At 55.1% G+C, this 24,721-nt stretch overlaps 1 protein-coding gene across 5 annotated transcripts in view; it reads right to left on the reverse strand.

Moving 5' to 3' along the window:
* The window catches only part of LOC140385819 (piezo-type mechanosensitive ion channel component 2-like), a 1,561,269-nt gene that overhangs the window by 432,437 nt on the left and 1,104,111 nt on the right, over positions 1 to 24,721 (reverse strand). For all 5 annotated transcript variants that reach the window (XM_072468377.1, XM_072468380.1, XM_072468378.1 and 2 more), the window contains exons 16-17: positions 14,534 to 14,682; positions 13,795 to 13,968 (exon numbers count right to left, since the gene is read on the reverse strand). In XM_072468377.1, the coding sequence (XP_072324478.1) occupies positions 13,795 to 13,968; positions 14,534 to 14,682 (323 nt within the window). The remainder of the gene's footprint in view (positions 1 to 13,794; positions 13,969 to 14,533; positions 14,683 to 24,721) is intronic.

Consider the following 24,721-nt stretch of genomic DNA (forward strand, 5'->3'; position numbering starts at 1 on the left):
GTGGAGGTGGAGGGGTGGTGTGCAGGGGTGGTGTGGAGGTGAAGGGGAGGTGTGGAGGTGGAGGGGTGGAGTGGAGGTGGATGGGGTGGTGTGGAGGCAGAGGGGAGGTGTGGAGTTGGAGGGGTGGTGTAGAGAGGTGGTGTGAAGGTGAAGGGTTGGTGTGGAGGTGGTGGGGTGGCGTGGAGGCGGAGGGGTGGTATGGAGGTGGAGACGTGTGTGGAAGTGGAAGGGTGGTGTGGAGGTGGAGGGTGCGTGTGGAGGTGCTGGGGTGGTGGGGTGGTGGTGGTGTGGAGGTGGAGGGGTGGTGTGGAGGTGGAGGGTGTGTGTGGGGGTGGTGGTGTGGTGGTGGTGTGGAGGTGGAGGGGTGGTGTGGAGGTGGAGGGCTGGTGTGGAGGTGGAGGTGTGGTGGTGGAGGGGAGGTGTGGAGGTGGAGGGGAGGTGCGGAGGTGGAGGGGAGGTGTGGAGGGGAGGTGTGGAGGGGTGGTGTGGAGGGGTGGTGTGGAGGGGTGGTGTGGAGGGGTGGAGGGATGGTGTGGAGGGGTGGTGTGGAGGGGTGGTGTGGAGGGGTGGTGTGGAGGGGTGGTGTGGAGGGGTGGTGTGGAGGGTTGGTGTGGAGGGGTGATGTGGAGGGGTGATGTGGAGGTGGAGGGGTGGTGTGGAGGTGGAAGGGTGGTGTGGAGGTGGAGGGGTGGTGTGGAGAGGTAGAGGGGTGGTCTGGAGTTGGGGGGGTGGTGTAGAGAGGTGGTGTGAAGATGAAGGGTTGGTGTGGAGGTGGTGGGGTGGCGTGGAGGCGGAGGGGTGGTATGGAGGTGGAGACGTGTGTGGAAGTGGAGGGGTGGTGTGGAGGTGGAGGGCTGGTGTGGAGGTGGAGGGGTGGTGTGGAGGTGGAGGGGTGGTGTGGAGGTGGAGGGGTGGTGTGGAGGTGGATGGGGTGGTGTGGAGGTGGAGTGGTGGTGTGGAGGTGGATGGGGTGTGTGGAGGTGGATGGGTGGTGTGGAGGGGGGGTGTGGAGGTGGAGGGGTGGTGTGGAGTTGGAGGGGTGGTATGGAGGTGGAGGGGTGGTGTGGAGGTGGAGGGGTGCTGTGGAGGTGGAGGGGTGCTGTGGAGGTGGATGGGGTGGGGTGGAGGCAGAGGGGTTGTGTGGTGTTGGGGTGGTGGTGTAGAGAGGTGGTGTGAAGGTGAAGGGTTGGCGTGGAGGTGGTGGGGTGGCGTGGAGGCGGAGGGGTGGTATGGAGGTGGAGATGTTTGTGGAAGTGGAGGGGTGGTGTGGAGGTGGAGGGGTGTGTGGAGGTGGAGGGGTGGTGTGGAGGTGGATGGGGTGGTGTGGAGGTGGAGTGGTGGTGTGGAGTTGGATGGGGTGTGTGGAGGTGTGTGGAGGTGGATGGGTGGTGTGGAGGGGTGGTGTGGAGGTGGAGAGGTGGTGTGGAGGTGGAGGGGTGGTGTGGAGGTGGATGGGGTGTGTGGAGGTGATGGGGTGTTGGGGTGGTGGTGGTGTGGAGCTGGAGGAGTGATGTGGAGATGGTGTGGAGGTGGAGGGGTGGTGTGGAGGGGTGGTGTAGAGGGGTGGTGTGGAGGGGTGGTGTGGAGGGGTGGTGTGGAGGGGTGGTGTGGAGGGGTGGTGTGGAGGGGTGGTGTGGAGGGGTAGTGTGGAGGGGTGGTCTGGAGGGGTGGTCTGGAGGTGGATGGGTGGTGTGGAGGTGGAGGGGTGGTGTGGAGGTGGAGGGGTGGTGTGGAGGTGGAGGGGTGGTGTGGAGGTGGAGGGGTGGTGTGGAAGTGGAGTGTTGGTGTGGAGAGTTAGAGGGGTATGGAGGGGTGGTGTGGAGGTGGAGGGGTGGTGTGCAGGGGTGGTGTGGAGGTGAAGGGGTGGTGTGGAGGTGGAGGGGTGGTGGGGTCGTGGTGGTGTGGAGGTGGAGGTGTGGTGTGGAGGTGCAGGGTGTGTGTGGGGGTGGTGGGGTGGTGGTGGTGTGGAGGTGGAGGGGTGGTGTGGAGGTGGAGGGGTGGTGTGGAGGTGGAGGGGTGGTGTCGAGGTCGAGAAGTGGTGTGGATGTGGAGTAGTGGTGTGGAGAGGTGGAGGGGTGGTGTGGAGAGGTGGCGGGGTGGTGTGGAGCTGTGGAGGGGTGGTGTGGTGGTGGAGGGGAGGTGTGGTGGTGGAGGGGAGGTGTGGTGGTGGAGGGGAGGTGTGGAGGTGGAGGGGAGGTGTGGAGGTGGAGGGGAGGTGCGGAGGTGGAGGGGAGGTGTGGAGGTGGAGGGGTGGTGTGGAGGTGGATGGGGTGGTGTGGAGGTGGAGTGGTGGTGTGGAGGTGGATGGGGTGTGTGGAGGTGGATGGGTGGTGTGGAGGGGGGGTGTGGAGGTGGAGGGGTGGTGTGGAGTTGGAGGGGTGGTATGGAGGTGGAGGGGTGGTGTGGAGGTGGAGGGGTGCTGTGGAGGTGGAGGGGTGCTGTGGAGGTGGATGGGGTGGGGTGGAGGCAGAGGGGTTGTGTGGTGTTGGGGTGGTGGTGTAGAGAGGTGGTGTGAAGGTGAAGGGTTGGCGTGGAGGTGGTGGGGTGGCGTGGAGGCGGAGGGGTGGTATGGAGGTGGAGATGTTTGTGGAAGTGGAGGGGTGGTGTGGAGGTGGAGGGGTGTGTGGAGGTGGAGGGGTGGTGTGGAGGTGGATGGGGTGGTGTGGAGGTGGAGTGGTGGTGTGGAGTTGGATGGGGTGTGTGGAGGTGTGTGGAGGTGGATGGGTGGTGTGGAGGGGTGGTGTGGAGGTGGAGAGGTGGTGTGGAGGTGGAGGGGTGGTGTGGAGGTGGATGGGGTGTGTGGAGGTGATGGGGTGTTGGGGTGGTGGTGGTGTGGAGCTGGAGGAGTGATGTGGAGATGGTGTGGAGGTGGAGGGGTGGTGTGGAGGGGTGGTGTAGAGGGGTGGTGTGGAGGGGTGGTGTGGAGGGGTGGTGTGGAGGGGTGGTGTGGAGGGGTGGTGTGGAGGGGTGGTGTGGAGGGGTAGTGTGGAGGGGTGGTCTGGAGGGGTGGTCTGGAGGTGGATGGGTGGTGTGGAGGTGGAGGGGTGGTGTGGAGGTGGAGGGGTGGTGTGGAGGTGGAGGGGTGGTGTGGAGGTGGAGGGGTGGTGTGGAAGTGGAGTGTTGGTGTGGAGAGTTAGAGGGGTATGGAGGGGTGGTGTGGAGGTGGAGGGGTGGTGTGCAGGGGTGGTGTGGAGGTGAAGGGGTGGTGTGGAGGTGGAGGGGTGGTGGGGTCGTGGTGGTGTGGAGGTGGAGGTGTGGTGTGGAGGTGCAGGGTGTGTGTGGGGGTGGTGGGGTGGTGGTGGTGTGGAGGTGGAGGGGTGGTGTGGAGGTGGAGGGGTGGTGTGGAGGTGGAGGGGTGGTGTCGAGGTCGAGAAGTGGTGTGGATGTGGAGTAGTGGTGTGGAGAGGTGGAGGGGTGGTGTGGAGAGGTGGCGGGGTGGTGTGGAGCTGTGGAGGTGTGGTGTGGTGGTGGAGGGGAGGTGTGGTGGTGGAGGGGAGGTGTGGTGGTGGAGGGGAGGTGTGGAGGTGGAGGGGAGGTGTGGAGGTGGAGGGGAGGTGCGGAGGTGGAGGGGAGGTGTGGAGGGGAGGTGTGGAGGGGTGGTGTGGAGGGGTGGTGTGGAGGGGTGGTGTGGAGGGGTGGAGGGGTGGTGTGGAGGGGTGGTGTGGAGGGGTGGTGTGGAGGGGTGGTGTGGAGGGGTGGTGTGGAGGGGTGGTGTGGAGGGGTGGTGTGGAGGGGTGGTGCGAAGGGGTGGTGTGGAGGGGTGATGTGGAGGGGTGATGTGGAGGTGGAGGGGTGGTGTGGAGGTGGAGGGGTGGTGTGGAGGTGGAGGGGTGGTGTGGAGAGGTAGAGGGGTGGTGTGGAGTTGGGGGGGGTGGTGTAGAGAGGTGGTGTGAAGATGAAGGGTTGGTGTGGAGGTGGTGGGGTGGCGTGGAGGCGGAGGGGTGGTATGGAGTTGGAGACGTGTGTGGAAGTGGAGGGGTGGTGTGGAGGTGGAGTGTTGGTGTGGAGTTGTAGAGGGATGGTGTGGAGGGGTGGTGTGGAGGTGGAGGGGTGGTGTGCAGGGGTGGTGTGGAGGTGAAGGGGAGGTGTGGAGGTGGAGGGGTGGAGTGGAGGTGGATGGGGTGGTGTGGAGGCAGAGGGGAGGTGTGGAGTTGGAGGGGTGGTGTAGAGAGGTGGTGTGAAGGTGAAGGGTTGGTGTGGAGGTGGTGGGGTGGCGTGGAGGCGGAGGGGTGGTATGGAGGTGGAGACGTGTGTGGAAGTGGAAGGGTGGTGTGGAGGTAGAGGGTGCGTGTGGAGGTGCTGGGGTGGTGGGGTGGTGGTGGGGTGGAGGTGGAGGGGTGGTGTGGAGGTGGAGGGTGTGTGTGGGGGTGGTGGTGTGGTGGTGGTGTGGAGGTGGAGGGGTGGTGTGGAGGTGGAGGGCTGGTGTGGAGGTGGAGGGGTGGTGTGGAGGTGGAGGGGTGGTGTGGAGGTGGAGGGGTGGTGTGGAGGTGGATGGGGTGGTGTGGAGGTGGAGTGCTGGTGTGGAGGTGGATGGGGTGTGTGGAGGTGTGTGGAGGTGGATGGGTGGTGTGGAGGGGGGGTGTGGAGGTGGAGGGGTGGTGTGGAGGTGGATGGGGTGGGGTGGAGGCAGAGGGGTTGTGTGGAGTTGGGGTGGTGGTGTAGAGAGGTGGTGTGAAGGTGAAGGGTTGGCGTGGAGGTGGTGGGGTGGCGTGGAGGCGGATGGGTGGTATGGAGGTGGAGATGTTTGTGGAAGTGGAGGGGTGGTGTGGAGGTGGAGGGGTGTGTGGAGGTGGAGGGGTGGTGTGGAGGTGGATGGGGTGGTGTGGAGGTGGAGTGGTGGTGTGGAGTTGGATGGGGTGTTTGGAGGTGTGTGGAGGTGGATGGGTGGTGTGGAGGGGTGGTGTCGAGGTCGAGAAGTGGTGTGGATGTGGAGTAGTGGTGTGGAGAGGTGGAGGGGTGGTGTGGAGAGGTGGCGGGGTGGTGTGGAGCTGTGGAGGTGTGGTGTGGTGGTGGAGGGGAGGTGTGGTGGTGGAGGGGAGGTGTGGTGGTGGAGGGGAGGTGTGGAGGTGGAGGGGAGGTGTGGAGGTGGAGGGGAGGTGCGGAGGTGGAGGGGAGGTGTGGAGGGGAGGTGTGGAGGGGTGGTGTGGAGGGGTGGTGTGGAGGGGTGGTGTGGAGGGGTGGAGGGGTGGTGTGGAGGGGTGGTGTGGAGGGGTGGTGTGGAGGGGTGGTGTGGAGGGGTGGTGTGGAGGGGTGGTGTGGAGGGGTGGTGTGGAGGGGTGGTGCGAAGGGGTGGTGTGGAGGGGTGATGTGGAGGGGTGATGTGGAGGTGGAGGGGTGGTGTGGAGGTGGAGGGGTGGTGTGGAGGTGGAGGGGTGGTGTGGAGAGGTAGAGGGGTGGTGTGGAGTTGGGGGGGGTGGTGTAGAGAGGTGGTGTGAAGATGAAGGGTTGGTGTGGAGGTGGTGGGGTGGCGTGGAGGCGGAGGGGTGGTATGGAGTTGGAGACGTGTGTGGAAGTGGAGGGGTGGTGTGGAGGTGGAGTGTTGGTGTGGAGTTGTAGAGGGATGGTGTGGAGGGGTGGTGTGGAGGTGGAGGGGTGGTGTGCAGGGGTGGTGTGGAGGTGAAGGGGAGGTGTGGAGGTGGAGGGGTGGAGTGGAGGTGGATGGGGTGGTGTGGAGGCAGAGGGGAGGTGTGGAGTTGGAGGGGTGGTGTAGAGAGGTGGTGTGAAGGTGAAGGGTTGGTGTGGAGGTGGTGGGGTGGCGTGGAGGCGGAGGGGTGGTATGGAGGTGGAGACGTGTGTGGAAGTGGAAGGGTGGTGTGGAGGTAGAGGGTGCGTGTGGAGGTGCTGGGGTGGTGGGGTGGTGGTGGGGTGGAGGTGGAGGGGTGGTGTGGAGGTGGAGGGTGTGTGTGGGGGTGGTGGTGTGGTGGTGGTGTGGAGGTGGAGGGGTGGTGTGGAGGTGGAGGGCTGGTGTGGAGGTGGAGGGGTGGTGTGGAGGTGGAGGGGTGGTGTGGAGGTGGAGGGGTGGTGTGGAGGTGGATGGGGTGGTGTGGAGGTGGAGTGCTGGTGTGGAGGTGGATGGGGTGTGTGGAGGTGTGTGGAGGTGGATGGGTGGTGTGGAGGGGGGGTGTGGAGGTGGAGGGGTGGTGTGGAGGTGGATGGGGTGGGGTGGAGGCAGAGGGGTTGTGTGGAGTTGGGGTGGTGGTGTAGAGAGGTGGTGTGAAGGTGAAGGGTTGGCGTGGAGGTGGTGGGGTGGCGTGGAGGCGGATGGGTGGTATGGAGGTGGAGATGTTTGTGGAAGTGGAGGGGTGGTGTGGAGGTGGAGGGGTGTGTGGAGGTGGAGGGGTGGTGTGGAGGTGGATGGGGTGGTGTGGAGGTGGAGTGGTGGTGTGGAGTTGGATGGGGTGTTTGGAGGTGTGTGGAGGTGGATGGGTGGTGTGGAGGGGTGGTGTGGAGGTGGAGAGGTGGTGTGGAGGTGGAGGGGTGGTGTGGAGGTGGATGGGGTGTGTGGAGGTGATGGGGTGTTGGGGTGGTGGTGGTGTGGAGGTGGAGGAGTGATGTGGAGATGGTGTGGAGGTGGAGGGGTGGTGTGGAGGGGTGGTGTGGAGGGGTGGTGTGGAGGGGTGGTGTGGACGGGTGGTGTGGAGGGGTGGTGTGGAGGGGTGGTGTGGAGGGGTAGTGTGGAGGGGTGGTCTGGAGGGGTGGTCTGGAGGTGGATGGGTGGTGTGGAGGTGGAGGGGTGGTGTGGAGGTGGAGGGGTGGTGTGGAGGTGGAGGGGTGGTGTGGAAGTGGAGTGTTGGTGTGGAGAGTTAGAGGGGTATGGAGGGGTGGTGTGGAGGTGGAGGGGTGGTGTGCAGGGGTGGTGTGGAGGTGAAGGGGTGGTGTGGAGGTGGAGGGGTGGTGGGGTCGTGGTGGTGTGGAGGTGGAGGTGTGGTGTGGAGGTGCAGGGTGTGTGTGGGGGTGGTGGGGTGGTGGTGGTGTGGAGGTGGAGGGGTGGTGTGGAGGTGGAGGGGTGGTGTGGAGGTGGAGGGGTGGTGTCGAGGTCGAGAAGTGGTGTGGATGTGGAGTAGTGGTGTGGAGAGGTGGAGGGGTGGTGTGGAGAGGTGGCGGGGTGGTGTGGAGCTGTGGAGGGGTCGTGTGGTGGTGGCGGGGAGGTGTGGTGGTGGAGGGGAGGTGTGGTGGTGGAGGGGAGTGTGGAGGTGGAGGGGAGGTGCGGAGGTGGAGGGGAGGTGTGGAGGGGAGGTGTGGAGGGGTGGTGTGGAGGGGTGGTGTGGAGGGGTGGTGTGGAGGGGTGGAGGGGTGGTGTGGAGGGGTGGTGTGGAGGGGTGGTGTGGAGGGGTGGTGTGGAGGGGTGGTGTGGAGGGGTGGTGTGGAGGGGTGGTGTGGAGGGGTGGTGTGGAGGGGTGGTGCGGAGGGGTGGTGTGGAGGGGTGATGTGGAGGGGTGATGTGGAGGTGGAGGGGTGGTGTGGAGGTGGAGGGGTGGTGTGGAGGTGGAGGGGTGGTGTGGAGAGGTAGAGGGGTGGTGTGGAGTTGGGGGGGTGGTGTAGAGAGGTGGTGTGAAGATGAAGGGTTGGTGTGGAGGTGGTGGGGTGGCGTGGAGGCGGAGGGGTGGTATGGAGGTGGAGACGTGTGTGGAAGTGGAGGGATGGTGTGGAGGTGGATGGGGTGGTGTGGAGGCAGAGGGGAGGTGTGGAGTAGGAGGGGTGGTGTAGAGACGTGGTGTGAAGGTGAAGGGTTGGTGTGGAGGTGGTGGGGTGGCGTGGAGGCGGAGGGGTGGTATGGAGGTGGAGACGTGTGTGGAAGTGGAGGGGTGGTGTGGAGGTGGAGGGTGTGTGTGGAGGTGCTGTGGTGGTGGGGTGGTGGTGGTGTGGAGGTGGAGGGGTGGTGTGGAGGTGGAGGGTGTGTGTGGGGGTGGTGGTGTGGTGGTGGTGTGGAGGTGGAGGGGTGGTGTGGAGGTGGAGGGATGGTGTGGAGATGTAGGTGTGGTGTGGAGGTGGAGGGGTGGTGTGGAGGTGGAGGGGTGGTGTGGAGGTGGATGGGGTGGTGTGGAGGTGGAGTGGTGGTGTGGAGGTGGATGGGGTGTGTGGAGGTGTGTGGAGGTGGATGGGTGGTGTGGAGGGGTGGTGTGGAGGTGGAGGGGTGGTGTGGAGGTGGAGGGGTGGTGTGGAGGTGGAGGGGTGGTGTGGAGGTGGAGGGGTGGTGTGGAGGTGGAGGGGTGGTGTGGAGGTGGAGGGGTGGTGTGGAGGTGGATGGGGTGGTGTGGAGGCAGAGGGGTGGTGTGGAGTTGGGGTGGTGGTGTAGAGAGGTGGTGTGAAGGTGAAGGGTTGGTGTGGAGGTGATGGGGTGGCGTGGAGGCGGAGGGGTGGTATGGAGGTGGAGATGTGTGTGGAAGTGGAGGGGTGGTGTGGAGGTGGAGGGGTGTGTGGAGGTGGAGGGGTGGTGTGGAGGTGGATGGGGTGGTGTGGAGGTGGGGTGGTGGTGTGGAGGTGGATGGGGTGTGTGGAGGTGTGTGGAGGTGGATGGGTGGTGTGGAGGGGTGGTGTGGAGGTGGAGAGGTGGAGTGGAGGTGGAGGGGTGCTGTGGAAGTGGATGGGGTGTGTGGAGGTGCTGGGATGGTGGTGTGGTGGTGGAGGGGTGGTGTGGAGGTGGAGGGGTGGTGTGGAGGGGTGGTGTGGAAGTGGAGTGTTGGTGTGGAGAGTTAGAGGGGTATGGAGGGGTGATGTGGAGGTGGAGGAGTGATGTGGAGATGGTGTGGAGGTGGAGGGGTGGTGTGGAGGGGTGGTGTGGAGGGGTGGTGTGGAGGGGTGGTGTGGAGGGTGCTGTGGAGGGGTGGTGTGGAGGGGTGGTGTGGAGGGGTGATGTGGAGGGGTAGTGTGGAGGGGTGGTCTGGAGGGGTGGTCTGGAGGGGTGGTCTGGAGGGGTGGTCTGGAGGGGTGGTGTGGAGGTGGAAGGGTGGTGTGGAGGTGGAGGGGTGGTGTGGAGGTGGAGGGGTGGTGTGGAGGTGGAGGGGTGGTGTGGAAGTGGAGTGTTGGTGTGGAGAGTTAGAGGGGTATGGAGGGGTGATGTGGAGGTTGAGGGGTGGTGTGCAGGGGTGGTGCGGAGGTGGAGGTGTGGTGTGGAGGTGGAGGGTGTGTGTGGGGGTTCTGGGGTGGTGGTGGTGTGGAGGTGGAGGGGTGGTGTGGAGGTGGAGGGGTGGTGTGGAGGTTGAGGGGTGGTGTCGAGGTCGAGGGGTGGTGTGGAGGTGGAGGGGTGGTGTGGAGAGGTGGAGGGGTGGTGTGGAGAGGTGCCGGGGTGGTGTGGAGCTGTGGAGGGGAGGTGTGGAGGTGGAGGGGAGGTGTGGAGGTGGAGGGGAGGTGTGGAGGGGAGGTGTGGAGGGGTGGTGTGGAGGGGTGGTGTGGAGGGGTGGTGTGGAGGGGTGGGTGGAGGGGTGGTGTGGAGGGGTGGTGTGGAGGGGTCTTGTGGAGGGGTGGTGTGGAGGGAGGGTGTGGAGGGGTGGTGTGGAGGGGTGGTGTGGAGGGGTGGTGTGGGGGGGTGATGTGGAGGTGGAGGGGTGGTGTGGAGGTGGAGGGGTGGTGTGGAGGTGGAGGGGTGGTGTGGAGGTGGAGGGGTGGTGTGGAGGTGGAGGGGTGGTGTGGAGAGGTAGAGGGGTGGTGTGGAGTTGGGGGGGTGGTGTAGAGAGGTGGTGTGAAGGTGAAGGGTTGGTGTGGAGGTGGTGGGGCGGCGTGGAGGCGGAGGGGTGGTATGGAGGTGGAGACGTGTGTGGAAGTGGAGGGGTGGTGTGGAGGTGGAGGGATGCGTGGAGGTGGAGGGGTGGTGTGGAGGTGGATGGGATGGTGTGGAGGTGGAGTGGTGGTGTGGAGGTGGATGGGGTGTGTGCAGCTGTGTGGAGGTGGATGGGTGGTGTGGAGCTGTGGAGTGGTGGTGTGCAGAGTTGGTGTGGAAGGGTGGTGTGGAGGTGGAGGGGTGGTGTGGAGCTGTGGAGTGGTGGTGTGCAGAGGTGGTGTGGAAGGGCGGTGTGGAGGTGGAGGGGTGGTGTGGAGCTGTGGAGTGGTGGTGTGCAGAGGTGGTGTGGAAGGGTGGTGTGGAGGTGGAGGGGTGGTGTAGAGGTGGAGGGGTGGTGTGGAGGTGGAGGGCTGGTGTGGAGGTGGAGGGGTGGTGTGGAGGTGGAGGGGTGTGTGGAGGTGGTGGGGTGGTGTGGAGGTGGATGGCGTGGTGTGGAGGTGGAGTGGTGGTGTGGAGGTGGATGGGGTGTGTGGAGGTGGATGGGTGGTGTGGAGGGGTGGTGTGGAGATGGAGGGTTGGTGTGGAGGTGGAGGGGTGGTGTGGATGTGCGGGATGGTGTGGAGGTGGAGGGGTGGTGTGGAGGGGTGGTGTGGAGGTGTGGTGTGGAGGGGTGGTCTGGAGGGATGGTCTGGAGGCGTTGAGTGGAGGTGGAGAGGTGGTGTGGAGGTGGAGGGGTGGTGTGGAGGTGGAGGGGTGGTGTGGAAGTGGAGTGTTGGTGTGGAGAGGTAGTGGGGTGGTGTGGAGGTGGAGGGGTGGTGTGGAGGTGGAGGGGTGGTGTGCAGGGGTGGTGTGGAGGTGAAGGGGTGTTGTGGAAGTGGAGGGGTGGTATGGAGGTGGATGGGGTGGTGTGGAGGCAGAGGGGAGGTGTGGAGTTGGGGGGGTGGTGTAGAGAGGTGGTGTGAAGGTGAAGGGTTGGTGTGGAGCTGCTGGGGTGGCGTGGAGGCGGAGGGGTGGTATGGAGGTGAAGACATGTGTGGAAGTGGAGGGGTGGTGTGGAGGTAGAGGGTGTGTGTGGAGGTGCTGGGGTGGTGGGGTGGTGGTGGGGTGGAGTTGGAGGGGTGGTGTGGAGGTGGAGGGTGTGTGTGGGGGTTGTGGGGTGGTGGTGGTGTGGAGGTGGAGGGGTGGTGTGGAGGTGGAGGGGTGGTGTGGAGGTGGAGGGCTGGTTTGGAGGTGGAGGGGTGTGTGGATGTGAAGGGGTGGTGTGGAGGTGGATGGGGTGGTGTGGAGGTGGTGTGGTGGTGTGGAGGTGGATGGGGTGTGTGGAGATGTGTGGAGGTGGATGGGTGGTGTGGAGGGGTGGTGTGGAGGTGGAGGGGTGGTGTGGAGGTGGAGGGGTGGTGTGGAGGTGGAGGGGTGGTGTGGAGATGGAGGGGTAGTGTGGAGGTGGAGGGGTGGTGTGGAGGTGGAGGGGTGGTGTGGAGGTGGAGGGGTGGTGTGGAAGTGGAGGGGTGGTGTGGAGGTGTGGTGTGGAGGGGTGGTGTGGAGGGGTGGTGTGGAGGGGTGGTCTGGAGGGGTGGTGTGGAGGGGTGGTCTGGAGGGGTGGTCTGGAGGGGTGGTGTGGAGGTGGATGGGTGGTCTGGAGGTGGAGGGGCGGTGTGCAGGTGGAGGGGTGGTGTGCAGGGGTGGTGTGGAGGTGAAGGGGTGGTGTGCAGGCGGATGGGGTGTGTGGAGGTGGAGGAGTGATGTGGAGGTGGAGGGATGGTGTGGAGGTGGATGGGGTGTTGTGGAGGCAGGGGGGTGGTGTGGAGTTGGGGTGGTGGTGTAGAGAGGTGGTGTGAAGGTGAAGGGTTGGTGTGGAGGTGGTGGGGTGGCGTGGAGGCGGAAGGGTGGTATGGAGGTGGAGACGTGTGTGGAAGTGGAGGTGTGGTGTGGAGGTGGAGGGGTGTTTGGAGGTGGAGGGGTGGTGTGGAGGTGGATCCTGAGGAAGGAGCAGCGCACCGAAAGCTCGTGACATTGAAACAAACCTGTTGGACTTTAACCTGGTGTTGTAAGACTTCGTAATATGGACCATGACTGCTACTTGCTCACCCCTGCTCGGATTTTCTGCAACTACTCAATGACTTCCTTCATCTTGGCATCAGGAAGGCAACATACCGTCCTGGATTCACTTCCAAGGTTGCAGAAAAATCTGTCTGTTTCTTCATCTATCAAATACCCCACCACTATTGATTTACCAGTTTTCTCTCTGACCCACTGTACAGCTAAGCCAGTTGTGGATCCATGGACTAAGCTCTGACTGCACACCAGAGGGGTCCAATCTCACCAGTATTCAGATATTGGTTGGAAAGTGATATACAGTCAGGGGACTCCTGCACTACCTACTTGTTCCTTATTGAGCAACTGACCATTACCTCTCTCCCTGCAAAACCTTTAATCTTCAATTGACTACATCAATAAAGGTGCTATCCACGACATCTCAACATCACAGATACACCGCAGTGACGCCAGCTGCTGTTCGAGCTTCAAAACCTGAAGCTCGAGCTGCTGCAGCATATGACACTTCCTGCACGTGTGGTTATTCAGGAGGTGAGAAGCATCCTGGAGTTTCTATGGATCGGCAAAGACAGTAACAGTGCAGCTTGTGAAGTATCAGACTCAACAGCAACTTCAGATTTCTGTACAGATGTCAGTTTTAGCCAGTAAGAGCAGTGAGCATCGTTTGTACAGCCAAATCTGGGTCATTATTACTGTAATATCACAAATAATTAAATATAAGCAAAATGAACAATCCTGTTTTAAGACTTTTAAAAATATAAAAATTTCCATAAATGTATTTTGGAAACTGAAAAGAAAGAATTGATTCTCAAACACCAATCTATTTATTCTGTTACAAAATCTGATCTGTAATTAGTGAACATTAAAAAGTGAGAAATTGTAGAGCTTCAAGAAACTGAAAGAAAGATCTGGTACGACAGTTATGTATGTAATAATAAAAGACAATGAGTAATCTATTGATTTATCTTCTCTTCTATTCTACAGGGCATCTTCACTGTCCCACTTACAATGCAAAATAGGGCCAGGAAAACAAAAATTTACTTTAAAAATCTGACTTAATTTACAACAGCGCCTCAAAATGGTTGACCACCATTATCTCCACGCTCCTACTGAAATAGACAGGTTCTCTTGCCCATTGCTGGACAGTGATGTGATCTCATGGACATTGGGTAAGTCGTCTGCTAACTCTACTGATTCCACAGCCAGAATCTTCCAGTCCCCCTTTAGAATCCGCAGGAGCACACATTGACCAAGCAGGTAGGAAACAAAGGTTGGGTTTTATTTACGATATACAAGCTCTTCACTCCCCTAAAATTTGCCACTTTGATTAGTCAACTATTTGTTCTTTACATGTTCATAATTTTTAAAAATTCAGTCTCAGAATGTGGATTCTACTTTCAAGGCCAACATTTATAACCCACCCCTAGTTTCCCTGAGGCGTGGTGACCTTTCTTATTCTTTGCATATTAAATTTTTATTCTCGTGATCTAACCCCCTGTTAAGGGGAATCTCTGCCTCCTCATTACTGGGGGTATTCAGAGAAGGTCACAATGAATCTGATAGTCCGGATGCAGTGACCTCCAAGGGGGTTATAAACACCCCCCCCTCCTCCACAGGGAAACTGCCGTATCACTGCCCACATTAGGAAAACCTCCAGGCAGTGTGAATATGTCCTGATGCAGCTCCCAATTTCACTCCCCTCCACCTCCAACCCTGTCCACCGAGCCTTTATATTTCAATAATTTTGATACATAAAATTATAGGAAGCTGCAATATTTCACTGTGCTCTAAATGGTTCATTTTCAAATCTTAAGTAGTCAATGATGACTAAAAAAAGCATACATTTCAGTTTTTACAATTAATATGTGGCATATATTTACAACATACAATCCATTTCATATGCTTGGTTATTGCAACAGACCAACAAGATCAGAGCCAGAATTGAGATCGTCACGAATAGCAATCAAGAAATATTCAACCCTAATGATTGATTTGCCAAAACAATAGGGATTGGTTCTTACCTATAGATAGTGCTTTCCTGTTTGCTGGTAACAGCTTTTAGATCAGTGAGCTCCAGAAATCGATCATGGAAATAATGTAGATGTAATACACAGACCAGCAAGAAAGATGTGGGGATGAAAATACTGGTAAACAGATCTGTGACACTGAATTGTTCTAATCCAAGGTCCTTCAATCTTTAACAAAAATAAACAATATAATGCACAAGGCTTTGAAAGGAACATATAACACATTCTGATCAAAATAAACTGAGCTTTTATTTACAATTGTAGAATATAAAGTTAGTTTTCAATGCTGAATACCAAAAGGTGGAAAGTAACATTTATCATTGCGTGTAGACAGTAATAATTTTCACTTATTTTATCTTGTTTCAGCTGAATCATAATCCAATGCATGTAAGCAACATCAACTGTATGTAAAGTGTATTAAATTTGCCACTTTGATTAGTCAACTATTTGTTCTTTACATGTTTATAATTTTTAAAAATTCAGTCTCAGGATGTGGATTCTACTTTCAAGGCCAACATTTATAACCCACCCCTAGTTTCCCTGAGGCGTGGTGACCTTTCTTATTCTTTGCATATTAAATATTATCCCTCATGTCATGTGCAGTTCCACTTATCTGAATAAAGTTGTATCCATTATAATGTCTTTCTGAAATTAATAGGCATTTGAGATCAAATAGAACATTATTTTCGACTGTTGTGTAAAATACCTTCTCTTACATTTTTTGATTACTCACTTTTCAATATCCATTCCGGTCATGTTTCGCCACAAATTTGGGAATGAGTCAAACTGATAAGTGTACACAAGGACCAAGACCAGCATAGTATAGGAAACAACAATAATCCAAAAATATTTCAGGATCCTCCGCCACCAGTCATAATGCACCTGAAAAAAATGCCTCCATAAATATACATAGCCAAAGAAAATATGACATAGCTAATTATGACATGTAAAATCTTTGTATTCCCCGTGTATCAGCCATAAAAATAAATTTCAACGGCATGATGGTACAACCACATGGCACAGTAGTAATAATTTTGTGTTGCCTCATATGTATGCCTGGGCACCTGCCAATCAATGTACCCCAACATCCTTCCTACATTTTCACCAACTTTCTCACTCTCGTTCCCATACTGCCTAGCGTATAATGGCAGTGGGGACGGATTGAGGGCCTTACATGGGCAATAATTAGCCACTTAAGGGCCTCAATAGGCTAGTTGGGGCCATGCCCACCCCTATATTATGGGGACTGGGTCGGGGATGGGCAGAAAGGCTGGGCTAGCCACACTTGCTGAAAACATGCTTGGTGTTGGCGACTGTTGTAACCTGCACAGGCCCTATTATTGGCAATTGGTTACCCCATGGATCTTGGGGATATGAGCCTCCTCGATAAGGGGGTGGGGCAATTGTTAACCTTTTTTGCTGTATACATAGAGTCGGCCAGTTAGGTACTGGCGAGAAGACCAGTAGCAAAGTGCTGATGCTGTGTAAATATTTGTGTAAATAAAGTTAAGTTTCATTTGACTCACAAACTCATGTTGTACTCTTTGTGGCCTTCACAAAAGAGGCTATAAAATCCAGCCCCCTATCTCTGAATCATACTCCTTGCAATTGCAGCTTTCTGTTGGAAATTCTAGGTAGCAGAATAATTTTTTACTTTTTAAAATCTTCGTTCATAGGAAGTGGGTGTGGCTGTCAAGACCAGCATTTACTGCCCATCCCTAGTTGTCCTTGTATAATCACATCATTTATAATCACATCATAGAATAGCCAATGTTGTTCCTTTGTTTAAAGAATAGCCAATGTTGTTCCTTTGTTTATAGAATAGTCAATGTTGTTCCTTTGTTTAAAGAATAGCCAATGTTGTTCCTTTGTTTAAGAAGGGGAGCAAGGATAATCCAGGGAACTACAGGTCGGTGAGCCTTACATCAGTGGTAAGGAAATTACTGGAGAGAATTCTTCGAGACAGGATCTACTCCCATTTGGAGGCAAGAGGCATTAGCGAGAGGCAGCATGGTTTTGTGAAGGGGAGGTCGTGTCTCACTAACTTGATAAGAGTTTTTCGAGGAGGTCACTGTCATGTGAGAGTACCTTTAAGACATGGGTGTTTAAGAAATGTACCTTTAAGAAATGGAGCTGCTCATGTTACTGGAGTAATGTCAGAGTGTGTGTAGAGCTGAGCTCTACTTCTGCTTTTTAGTTTCAGTTTGAGAAAAAGCTTGGGTGTGCCTGTGTTTTTCAGTGAGCTGCATCTGGAGTTAAAACAAAGGGCTGTACTGTTGATCTCTGCCATCCAAAGACTATCTATGGATCATTTGGTGAATTCAGAAGAATTATAAATGTTTTCAGTAGTGACTGGAAACGCTGATGTGCTTATGTTTGAAGGTTTGTTAAGTCTTTTGGATGTTAAAACGACAGCATACAGGTTATTTAGTGTTGCATTCTTTGTGGGGTGTATTTGATTTACTGGTTGCTAAGATGTTCACTGTTTGTTTTAGAAAAGTTAACTTGAGTTCATAGAATAAACACTGTTTTGCTTTAAAAAGGAACTTTTCTCTTTCTGAAGTACTACACTTGAAGAGTGGGCCGTGTGCTCGCCATACCACAATCTATTAAAAGTTGTGGGTCAGGTGAACTCCATGATACACTTTGGGGGTTCTCTAAACCCTAACCCATAACATCATAAAGATGATTGATGCAGGTAGGGCAGTGGATGTTGTCTATATGGACTTCAGTAAGGCCTTCGACAAGGTTCCTCATGGCAGACTGGTACAGAAGTTGAAGTCACACGGGATCAGAGGTGAGCTGGCAAGATGGATACAGGACTGGCTAGGTCATAGAAGGCAGAGAGTAATAATGGAAGGGTGCTTTTCTGATTGGAGGGCTGTGACTAGTGGTGTTCCGCAGGGATCAGTGCTGGGACCTTTGCTGTTCGTAGTATATATCAATAATATGGAGCAAAACGTAACTGGTCTGACTAGTAAGTTTGCGGACAACACAAAGGTTGGTGGAATTGCGGATAGCGATGAAGACTGTCAGAGGATACAATAGGATTTAGATTGTTTGGAGACTTGGGCGGAGAGATGGCAGATGGAGTTTAATCCAGACAAATGTGAGGTAATGCATTTTGGAAGGTCTAATGCACGGAGGGAATATACAGTGAATGGTAGAACCCTCAAGAGTATTGAAAGTCAAGAGACCTTCGTGTACAGGTCCACAGGTCACTGAAAGAGGCAACACAGGTGGAGAAGGTAGTCAAGATGACATACGGCATGCTTGCCTTCATTGGCCGGGACATTGAGTATAAGAATTGGCAAGTCATGTTGCAGCTGTGTAGAAACTTAGTTAGGCCACACTTGGAGTATGGTGTTCAATTCTGGTCGCCACACTACCAGAAGGATGTGGAGGCTTTAGAGAGGGTGCAGAAGAGATTTACCAGGATGTTGCCTGGTATGGAGGGCATTAGCTTGGAGGAACGGTTGAATAAACTCGGTTTGTTCTCACTGGAACGACGGAGGTTGAGGGGCGACCTGATAGAGGTCTACAAAACTATGAGGGGCATAGCCAGAGTGGATAGTCAGAGGAATTTCCCGAGGGTAGAGGGGTCAATTACTAGGGGGCATAGGTTTAAGGTGCGAGGGGCAAGGTTTAGAATAGATGTACGAGGCAAGTTTTTTTATACAGAGAGGAGCGGGTGCCTGGAACTCGCTGCTGGAGGAGGTCGTGGAACGATAGTGACATTTAAGGGGCATCTTGATAAATACATGAATAGGATGGGAATAGAGGGATATGGACCCAGGAAGTGTAGAAGATTGTAGTTTAATTGGGCAGCATGGTTGACATGGGCTTGGCAGACCGAAAGGCCTGTTTCTGTGCTGTACTTTTCTTTGTTCTTTGTATATACATTGGGAAAACTCCCGTATTAATGTTTTTGTGGTGGGAAAGTCAGTACTCTCGGACATTGTGGGGAGGAAGATGTAGCGATAGTGATTTCGGACCACGCGCCACATTATGTGGACATGAGGTTCGAAATGGACCGGACCCAGAGGCCTATGTGGAAGTCTTACTCAACGCTCCTGGTGAACAAGAAATTGTACGAGAAGGTGGCCTCGGTGATAAAGGACTACGTGGAGTTTAACCAGAATGGGCAGGTCTCACCGTCCACATTCTAGGAGACTTTGAAGGCGGTGGTCTGTGGGGAGGTTACATCCTACAAGGTCCATAAGGACAAAATTGAGAAGGGAGAAACAGAGGTTGGTGGATGCCATTGTAGAGGTGGACTGATGGTACTCAATGGCCCTGACTAGGGAGCTGTTAGCAGAATGGAAGAAGCTACAGGGGTAGTTTGACCGAGTGGCGACAGGGAAGGCGATGGGTCAGCTTAGTCGCTCAAGGGGGTATTTTATGAGTATGGGGAGAAGGCTAGTCGGCTGATAGCCCATTGGTTCAGGCGACAGATGGCCATATGGAAGATTTTGCACGTTATGGATGGGGGAGGGAGAGTTGGTGATGATGCTGGAGAAAATTAATGAGGTATTCGAGGTCTTTTATCAGGTTGCAAAGATCTGAGTCCTGGGGTGATGACACGGAGATAGGGTCATTTTTCAGTGGGTTGGTGTTTCCAGTGGTGGAGAGAGGGAAGGGATAGGGATTGGAGGCACCATTGGGATTGCAGGAGATAATTGAGGATATTGGGTTGATGCAGTCAAGGAAGGCATCAGGGCTGGATGACTTTCCGATAGAATTATATAAATAGTTCTTGGCAGAGTTGGCGCCCCATTTCCTGGGGATGTATAATGATTTGCTGGCACAGGGGGATTGCCGGCCATGCTTCCGCAGGCATCAATCTCGTTGATCCCAAAGAAGGGTAAGGATCCAACAGAGTGTGGGTCTTGTAGACCTATATCCCTGTTAAATACTGATGTGAAGCTGTTGGCTAAGGTGCTGGTCAGGTGGCCAGAGGGGTGTGTGCCAGGGATGGTCTCGGAGGATCAGATAGATGTTTAGGGGCGGCAATTATATAGCAACATCAGGAGATTGCTGTATGTGTAATGCTTCTATCTAGGGATAAAGTGGCGGAAGTTATTGTGTCAATGGATGCGAGAAGGCTTTTGATTGGGCAGAATGGAGGTGCCTGTTTGAGATCCTGAGGGTGTTTGGGTTTGGGCCAACGTTCATTTCATGGGTGCGTTTGCTGTGTGCTGCCCCCATGGCAAGCGACAGAGCGTGCAACATGAGTTCGGGATATGTTCGGCTGCATAGGGACATGAGACCAGGATGCCTGCTGTCCCCACTGTTGTTTGCATTGGCCATTGAGCCTGTGGCTAATGTATTCCAGGCGTCAATAGAACATAGAACATTACAGCGCAGTACAGGCCCTTCGGCCCTCGATGTTGCGCCGACCTAAAAGCCCATCTACACGATTCCCTTATCGTCCATATGTCTATCCAATGACCATTTGAATGCCCTTAGTATTGGTGAGTCCACTACTGTTGCAGGCAGGGCATTCCACGCCCTTACTACTCTCTGAGTAAAGAACCTACCTCTGACATCTGTCCTATATCTATCTCCCCTCAATTTAAAGCTATGTCCCCTCGTGAAAAAGGTTCTCACTGTCCACCCTATCCAATCCTTTGATCATCTTGTATGCCTCAATTAAGTCACCTCTTAACCTTCTTCTTTCTAACAAAAACAGCCTCAAGTCCCTCAGCCTTTCCTCCATACCAGGCAACATTCTGGTAAATCTCCTCTGCACCCTTTCCAATGCTTCCACATCCTTCCTATAATGCGGCGACCAGAATTGCACGCAATACTCCAAATGCGGCCGCAACAGAGTTTTGTACAGCTGCAACATGACCTCATGGCTCCGAAACTCAATCCCTCTACCAATAAAAGTTAACACACCGAACACCTTCATAACAACCCTCTCAACCTGGGTGGCAACTTTCAGGGATCTATGTACATGGACACCGAGATCGCTCTACTCATCCACACTGCCAAGAATCTTACCATTAGCTCAGTACTCTGTCTTTCTGTTATTCCTTCCAAAATGAATCACCTCTCACTTTTCTGCATTAAACTCCATTTGCCACCTCTCAGCCCAGCGCTGTAGCTTATCTATGTCCCTCTGTAACTTGTAACATCCTTCCGCACTGTCCAGAACTCCGCCGATTTTAGTGTCATCTGCAAATTTACTCACCCATCCTTCTACGCCCTCCTCCAGGTCATCTATAAAAATGACAAACAGCAGTGGCCCCAAAACAGATCCTTGTGGTACAACATTAGTAACTGGACTCCAGTCTGAACATTTCCCATCAACCACCACCCTTTGTCTTCTTCCAGCTAGCCAATTTCTGATCCAAACTGCTAAATCACCCTGAATCCCATGCCTCCATATTTTCTGCAGTAGCCTACCATGGGGACCTTATCAAACGCTTTACTGAAATATACACCACATCAACTGCTTTACCCTCATCCACCTGTTTGGTCACCTTCTCAAAGAACTCAATAAGGTTTGTGAGGCACAACCTACCCTTCACAAAATCGTGTTGACTATCTATAATCAAATTATTCCTTTCCAGATGATTCTTCATCTTATCTCTTATAAACCTTTCCAAGATTTTGCCCACAACAGACGTAAGGCTCACTGGTCTATAGTTACCGGGGTTGTCTCTACTCCCCTTCTTGAACAAGGGGACAACATTTGCTATTCTCCAGTCTTCTGGCATTATTCCTGTAGACAAAGATGACTTAAAGATCAAAGCCAAAGGTTCAGCAATCTCCTCCCTAGCTTCCCAGAGAATCGTAGGATTAATCCCATCCGGCCCAGGGGACTTCTCTATTTTCACACTTTCCAGAATTGCTAACACCTCATCCTTATGAACCTCAAGCCCTTCCAGTCTAGTAGCCTGAATCTCAGTATTCTCCTCGACAACATTGACTTTTTCCTGTGTGAATACTGACAAAAGATATTCATTTAGCACCTCTCCTATCTCCTCGGACTCCATGCACAACTTCCCACAACTGTTCTTGACTGGCCCTATTCTTACCCTAGTCATTCTTTTATTCCTGACATATCTATAGAAAGCTTTAGGGTTATCCTTGATCTTACCTGGCAACGACTTCTCATGTCCCCTCCTGGCTCTTCTTAGCTCTCTCTTTAGGTCCTTCCTAGCTAACTTGTAACTCTCAAGCGCCCTGTCATAATATATACCAGTATATCATGGTGCAGACACACACTGATGAAGTGGGAACAATCAACATACACAACACCGCAGCCAATCACCAGTGAGAGCACACGCACTATAAAGACTGGGGGCATCAGAGTTCCCGCTCATTCGAATCGCAGCTAGCTAGGAGCACTGAGCTCACAGCCTGCAACACAGACATTCATAATGTGCTGAGTGCATCAACTGGTTAGGACAAGGCAAAGGTCTTTAGTTAAAGCTAGTATCGTATTTACCCACAGTCCAAGTATGTTTAAATAGTTAATCTTTCAATAAAATAGTGTTGCACTACTTCAAGTGTTGGTGAATTGTATGAGATCCAGAACACCCAACACATCATGATACCAGGTGTGGTTGCATACTAGCACTTCTTAGACCGACCTGCAAGTGATCTGCCTCTTCTGCCAGCATTCCGTCATCCTGCGACATGGACAACATCAGCCCGCCGCCGCCGCTCCACATCGCCAGCAACCTCGGGGCCAACTGGAAGATTTTCAAACAGCGCTTCCAGCTCTACCTCGAAGCCACGGACAGGGAGGGTGCCTCGGACACCAGAGAGATTGCTCTTCTCCTCTCCACGGCTGGGATCATGCCATCCATATTTTCAACCCTCTCACCTTTGCAGATGACAAAGACAAGACGAAGATCAAGACGGTTCTCCTCAAATTTGACACTCACTGCAGCGTAGAGGTGAATGAAAGTTTTCAACGCTACGTGTTCCAGCAGCGTTTGCAGGGTAAGGACGAACCTTTCCAATCCTTTTTAACACATCTCCGCATCCTTGCGCAATCTTGCAGCTACAGGCCCACCTCCGACTCAATGATACGCAACCAGATCATTTTCGGTGTTCAGTCGGACCCCCTATGTCAGCAGCTCCTCAAAGTAAAGCAACTCACCCTAGCGACCGCCATCGAGTCCTGTGTCCTACATGAAAATGCCACCAGTCGGCACTCCCATATATAAGCGTCTGAAACGCCGCTGCAAGGTCCCCACGAGGCGGAACGGGTCCAAGTGATTGAACACCTCCAGGGCCTCAGCCTGGATGAGGGCGGCCATTTTGCGCACTTTTCGCAGACTCCCGCGCTTGTACGCACCAAACGAGGGGACGGCGACATGGAGGAACGTAATGCGCAGGCGCTCACACTCGCAGGACCGCACCGCGCATGCGCGGTGGCGCAGCGAACGTGCTGACGTCACGACGTGCGGCAACTGTGGCTCCGCCCATTTAAAGCGGCAATGCCCCGCAAATTCTCGACAATGCCTACGATGTGGAAGACTTGGCCACTATGCTGCCTGCTGTCGAGCAGCTCAGCCTTCCAATTCATATCGCTTCAGCCAGCCTCGCAGGAATGTTCGGCAATTCAACCCATGGTCACCGAGTCCGATTCCGACCTCCCACACAGCAGTGACACAGAGGACCCGAAGGCGCCTTTTCGAGTCGGTGTCGTAACGAAAAACAGGCTGTCCCCGAAGCAAAGACACCAGCCGCTGTCGGTATACAGCATCGATCCAGACGATGGGTGGTGTGCCACCCTGACGGTCAACCGGTCCCAAATACGATTCCGCCTGGACACTGGTGCCTCCGCCAATCTCATGGCGTGGTCTGCTTTCCAAAACCTGTGTGTCAAACCAACCATTCTCCCATCGGCCTGCCAGCTATTGGACTACAATGGCAACATCATTCCTGCTACTGGCTCATGCCAACTTGAAGTGACGCACAAATCACGAAAAGCCATCCTTCCTTTCGAGATCGTGGGCTCCTCGAAGGACTCTCTGCTTCGCGCACAGGCATGCAAATTGCTAAATCTCGTTCAAAGAGTTCACTCTCTCTCTCCTGATGACACATCTGTCTTCCAGGATGCTGACTTCAGGGCGCAACTCAACGCCATCATCGACCAGCACCGCGACGTCTTCGAAGGCATGGGCACACTTCCATATATGCACAAGATCATACTCAAACACAACGCCATGCCTGTGGTGCATGCACCTCGCAGAGTCCCAGCGCCCCTCAAGGACCGCCTCAAGAAGCAGCTGCAGGACCTCCAAGCCCAAGGAGTGATCTCCAGAGTTACGGAACCAACCGACTGGGTCAGTTCCATGGTGTGCGTAAAGAAGCCTTCCGGCGAGCTCAGAATCTGCATTGATCCAAAGGATCTGAATCGCAACATAATGAGGGAGCATTACCCAATCCCCAAGTGCGAAGAGATCACATGCGAGATGGCTTGGGCCAAGCTCTTCACCAAACTTGATGCCGCGAAAGGATTCTGGCAAATTCAACTAGACAGATCCAGCAGGAAACTGTGTATCTTTAACACCCCTTTTGGCAGATATTGTTACAACAGCCGTTTGGGATCAAATCGGCGTTAAAAGTATTCCACAGGATCATGGAACAAATGATGGAAGGCATTGAAGGTGTTCGCGTCTATGTTGACGACATAATCATTTGGGCGACCACCCCGCAGGAGCATATCAGTCGCCTCCAGCGTGTGTCCAAACGCATACGGGAGCAGGACCTACGCCTCAACAGAGCCAAATGCTCCTTCGGCCAGACAGAACTCAAGTTCCTAGGGGACCACATCTCCCAGTTGGGTGTGCGGCCGGATGCGGACAAGGTGGCTGCCATCACAGCCATGAAAAAGCCAGAGGACAAGAAGGCAGTCCTCCGATTTCTGGGCATGGCCAACTTCCTAGGGAAGTTCATCCCTAACCTCGCCTCTCATACCACAGCTCTCAGGAACCTGGTCAGGAAGACGACAGACTTCCAATGGCTTCCTGCCCATGAGCGCGAATGGAGAGAACTTAAAACCAAACTTACCACGGTCCCGGTATTGGCCTTTTTTGATCCAGCGAAAGAGACAAAAATTTCGACCAATGCCAGCCAATCTGGCATTGGGGCAGTGCTCCCGCAACGCGATGAAGCCTCATCATGGGCCCCCATTGCATATACGTCACCCGCCATGACCCCCACAGAACAGCGCTACACGCAGATAGAAAAGGAGTGCCTGGGCCTGTTGACCGGTGTCGTCAAATTTCATGATTATGTGTACGGCCTTCCCCAATTCACCGTCGAGACCGACCATCGCCCGCTGGTCAATATAATACAAAAAGACTTGAACGACATGACGCTTCACCTCCAGCGCATTCTGCTCAAAATCCAGCGATATGACTTTCAGCTCGTATACACCCCGGGCATAGACCTGATCATAGCCGACGCTCTGTCCAGGGCAGTCAACACCCCATGTGACCCAGCGGGATTCGTCTGCCAGGTTGATGCCCATGTGGCCTTCGTGGCCTCCAATCTACCGGCCACGGATGAACGCCTCGTCCAAATTTGGCGCGAGACTGCGGCGGACCCCCTGCGACAGTGTGTCATGCGCCACCTAACAGACGGGTGGCTCAAGGGCCAATGCCCGCAGTTCTACAACATCAGAGACTATCTAGCGGTAGTCAATGGTGTCCTCCTGAAGTTGGACCGCATTGTTATCCCGCACAGCATGCGCCAGCTCGTTTTGGAACAGCTACACGAGGGCCATCTTGGCGTGGAGAAGTGCCGCCGACGGGCCCAAGAGGCAGTGTACTGGCCCGGCATCAATGACGACAACGCCAACACAGTGCTCAACTGCCCCACCTGTGAGCGGTTCCAGCCGGCCCAACCACGTGAGACCCTACAGCCCCATGAGTTGGTCACGTCCCCTTGG

This window comes from Scyliorhinus torazame, chromosome 11 (genome assembly GCF_047496885.1).
Source record: "Scyliorhinus torazame isolate Kashiwa2021f chromosome 11, sScyTor2.1, whole genome shotgun sequence".
Taxonomy (NCBI): Eukaryota; Metazoa; Chordata; class Chondrichthyes; order Carcharhiniformes; family Scyliorhinidae; genus Scyliorhinus; species Scyliorhinus torazame.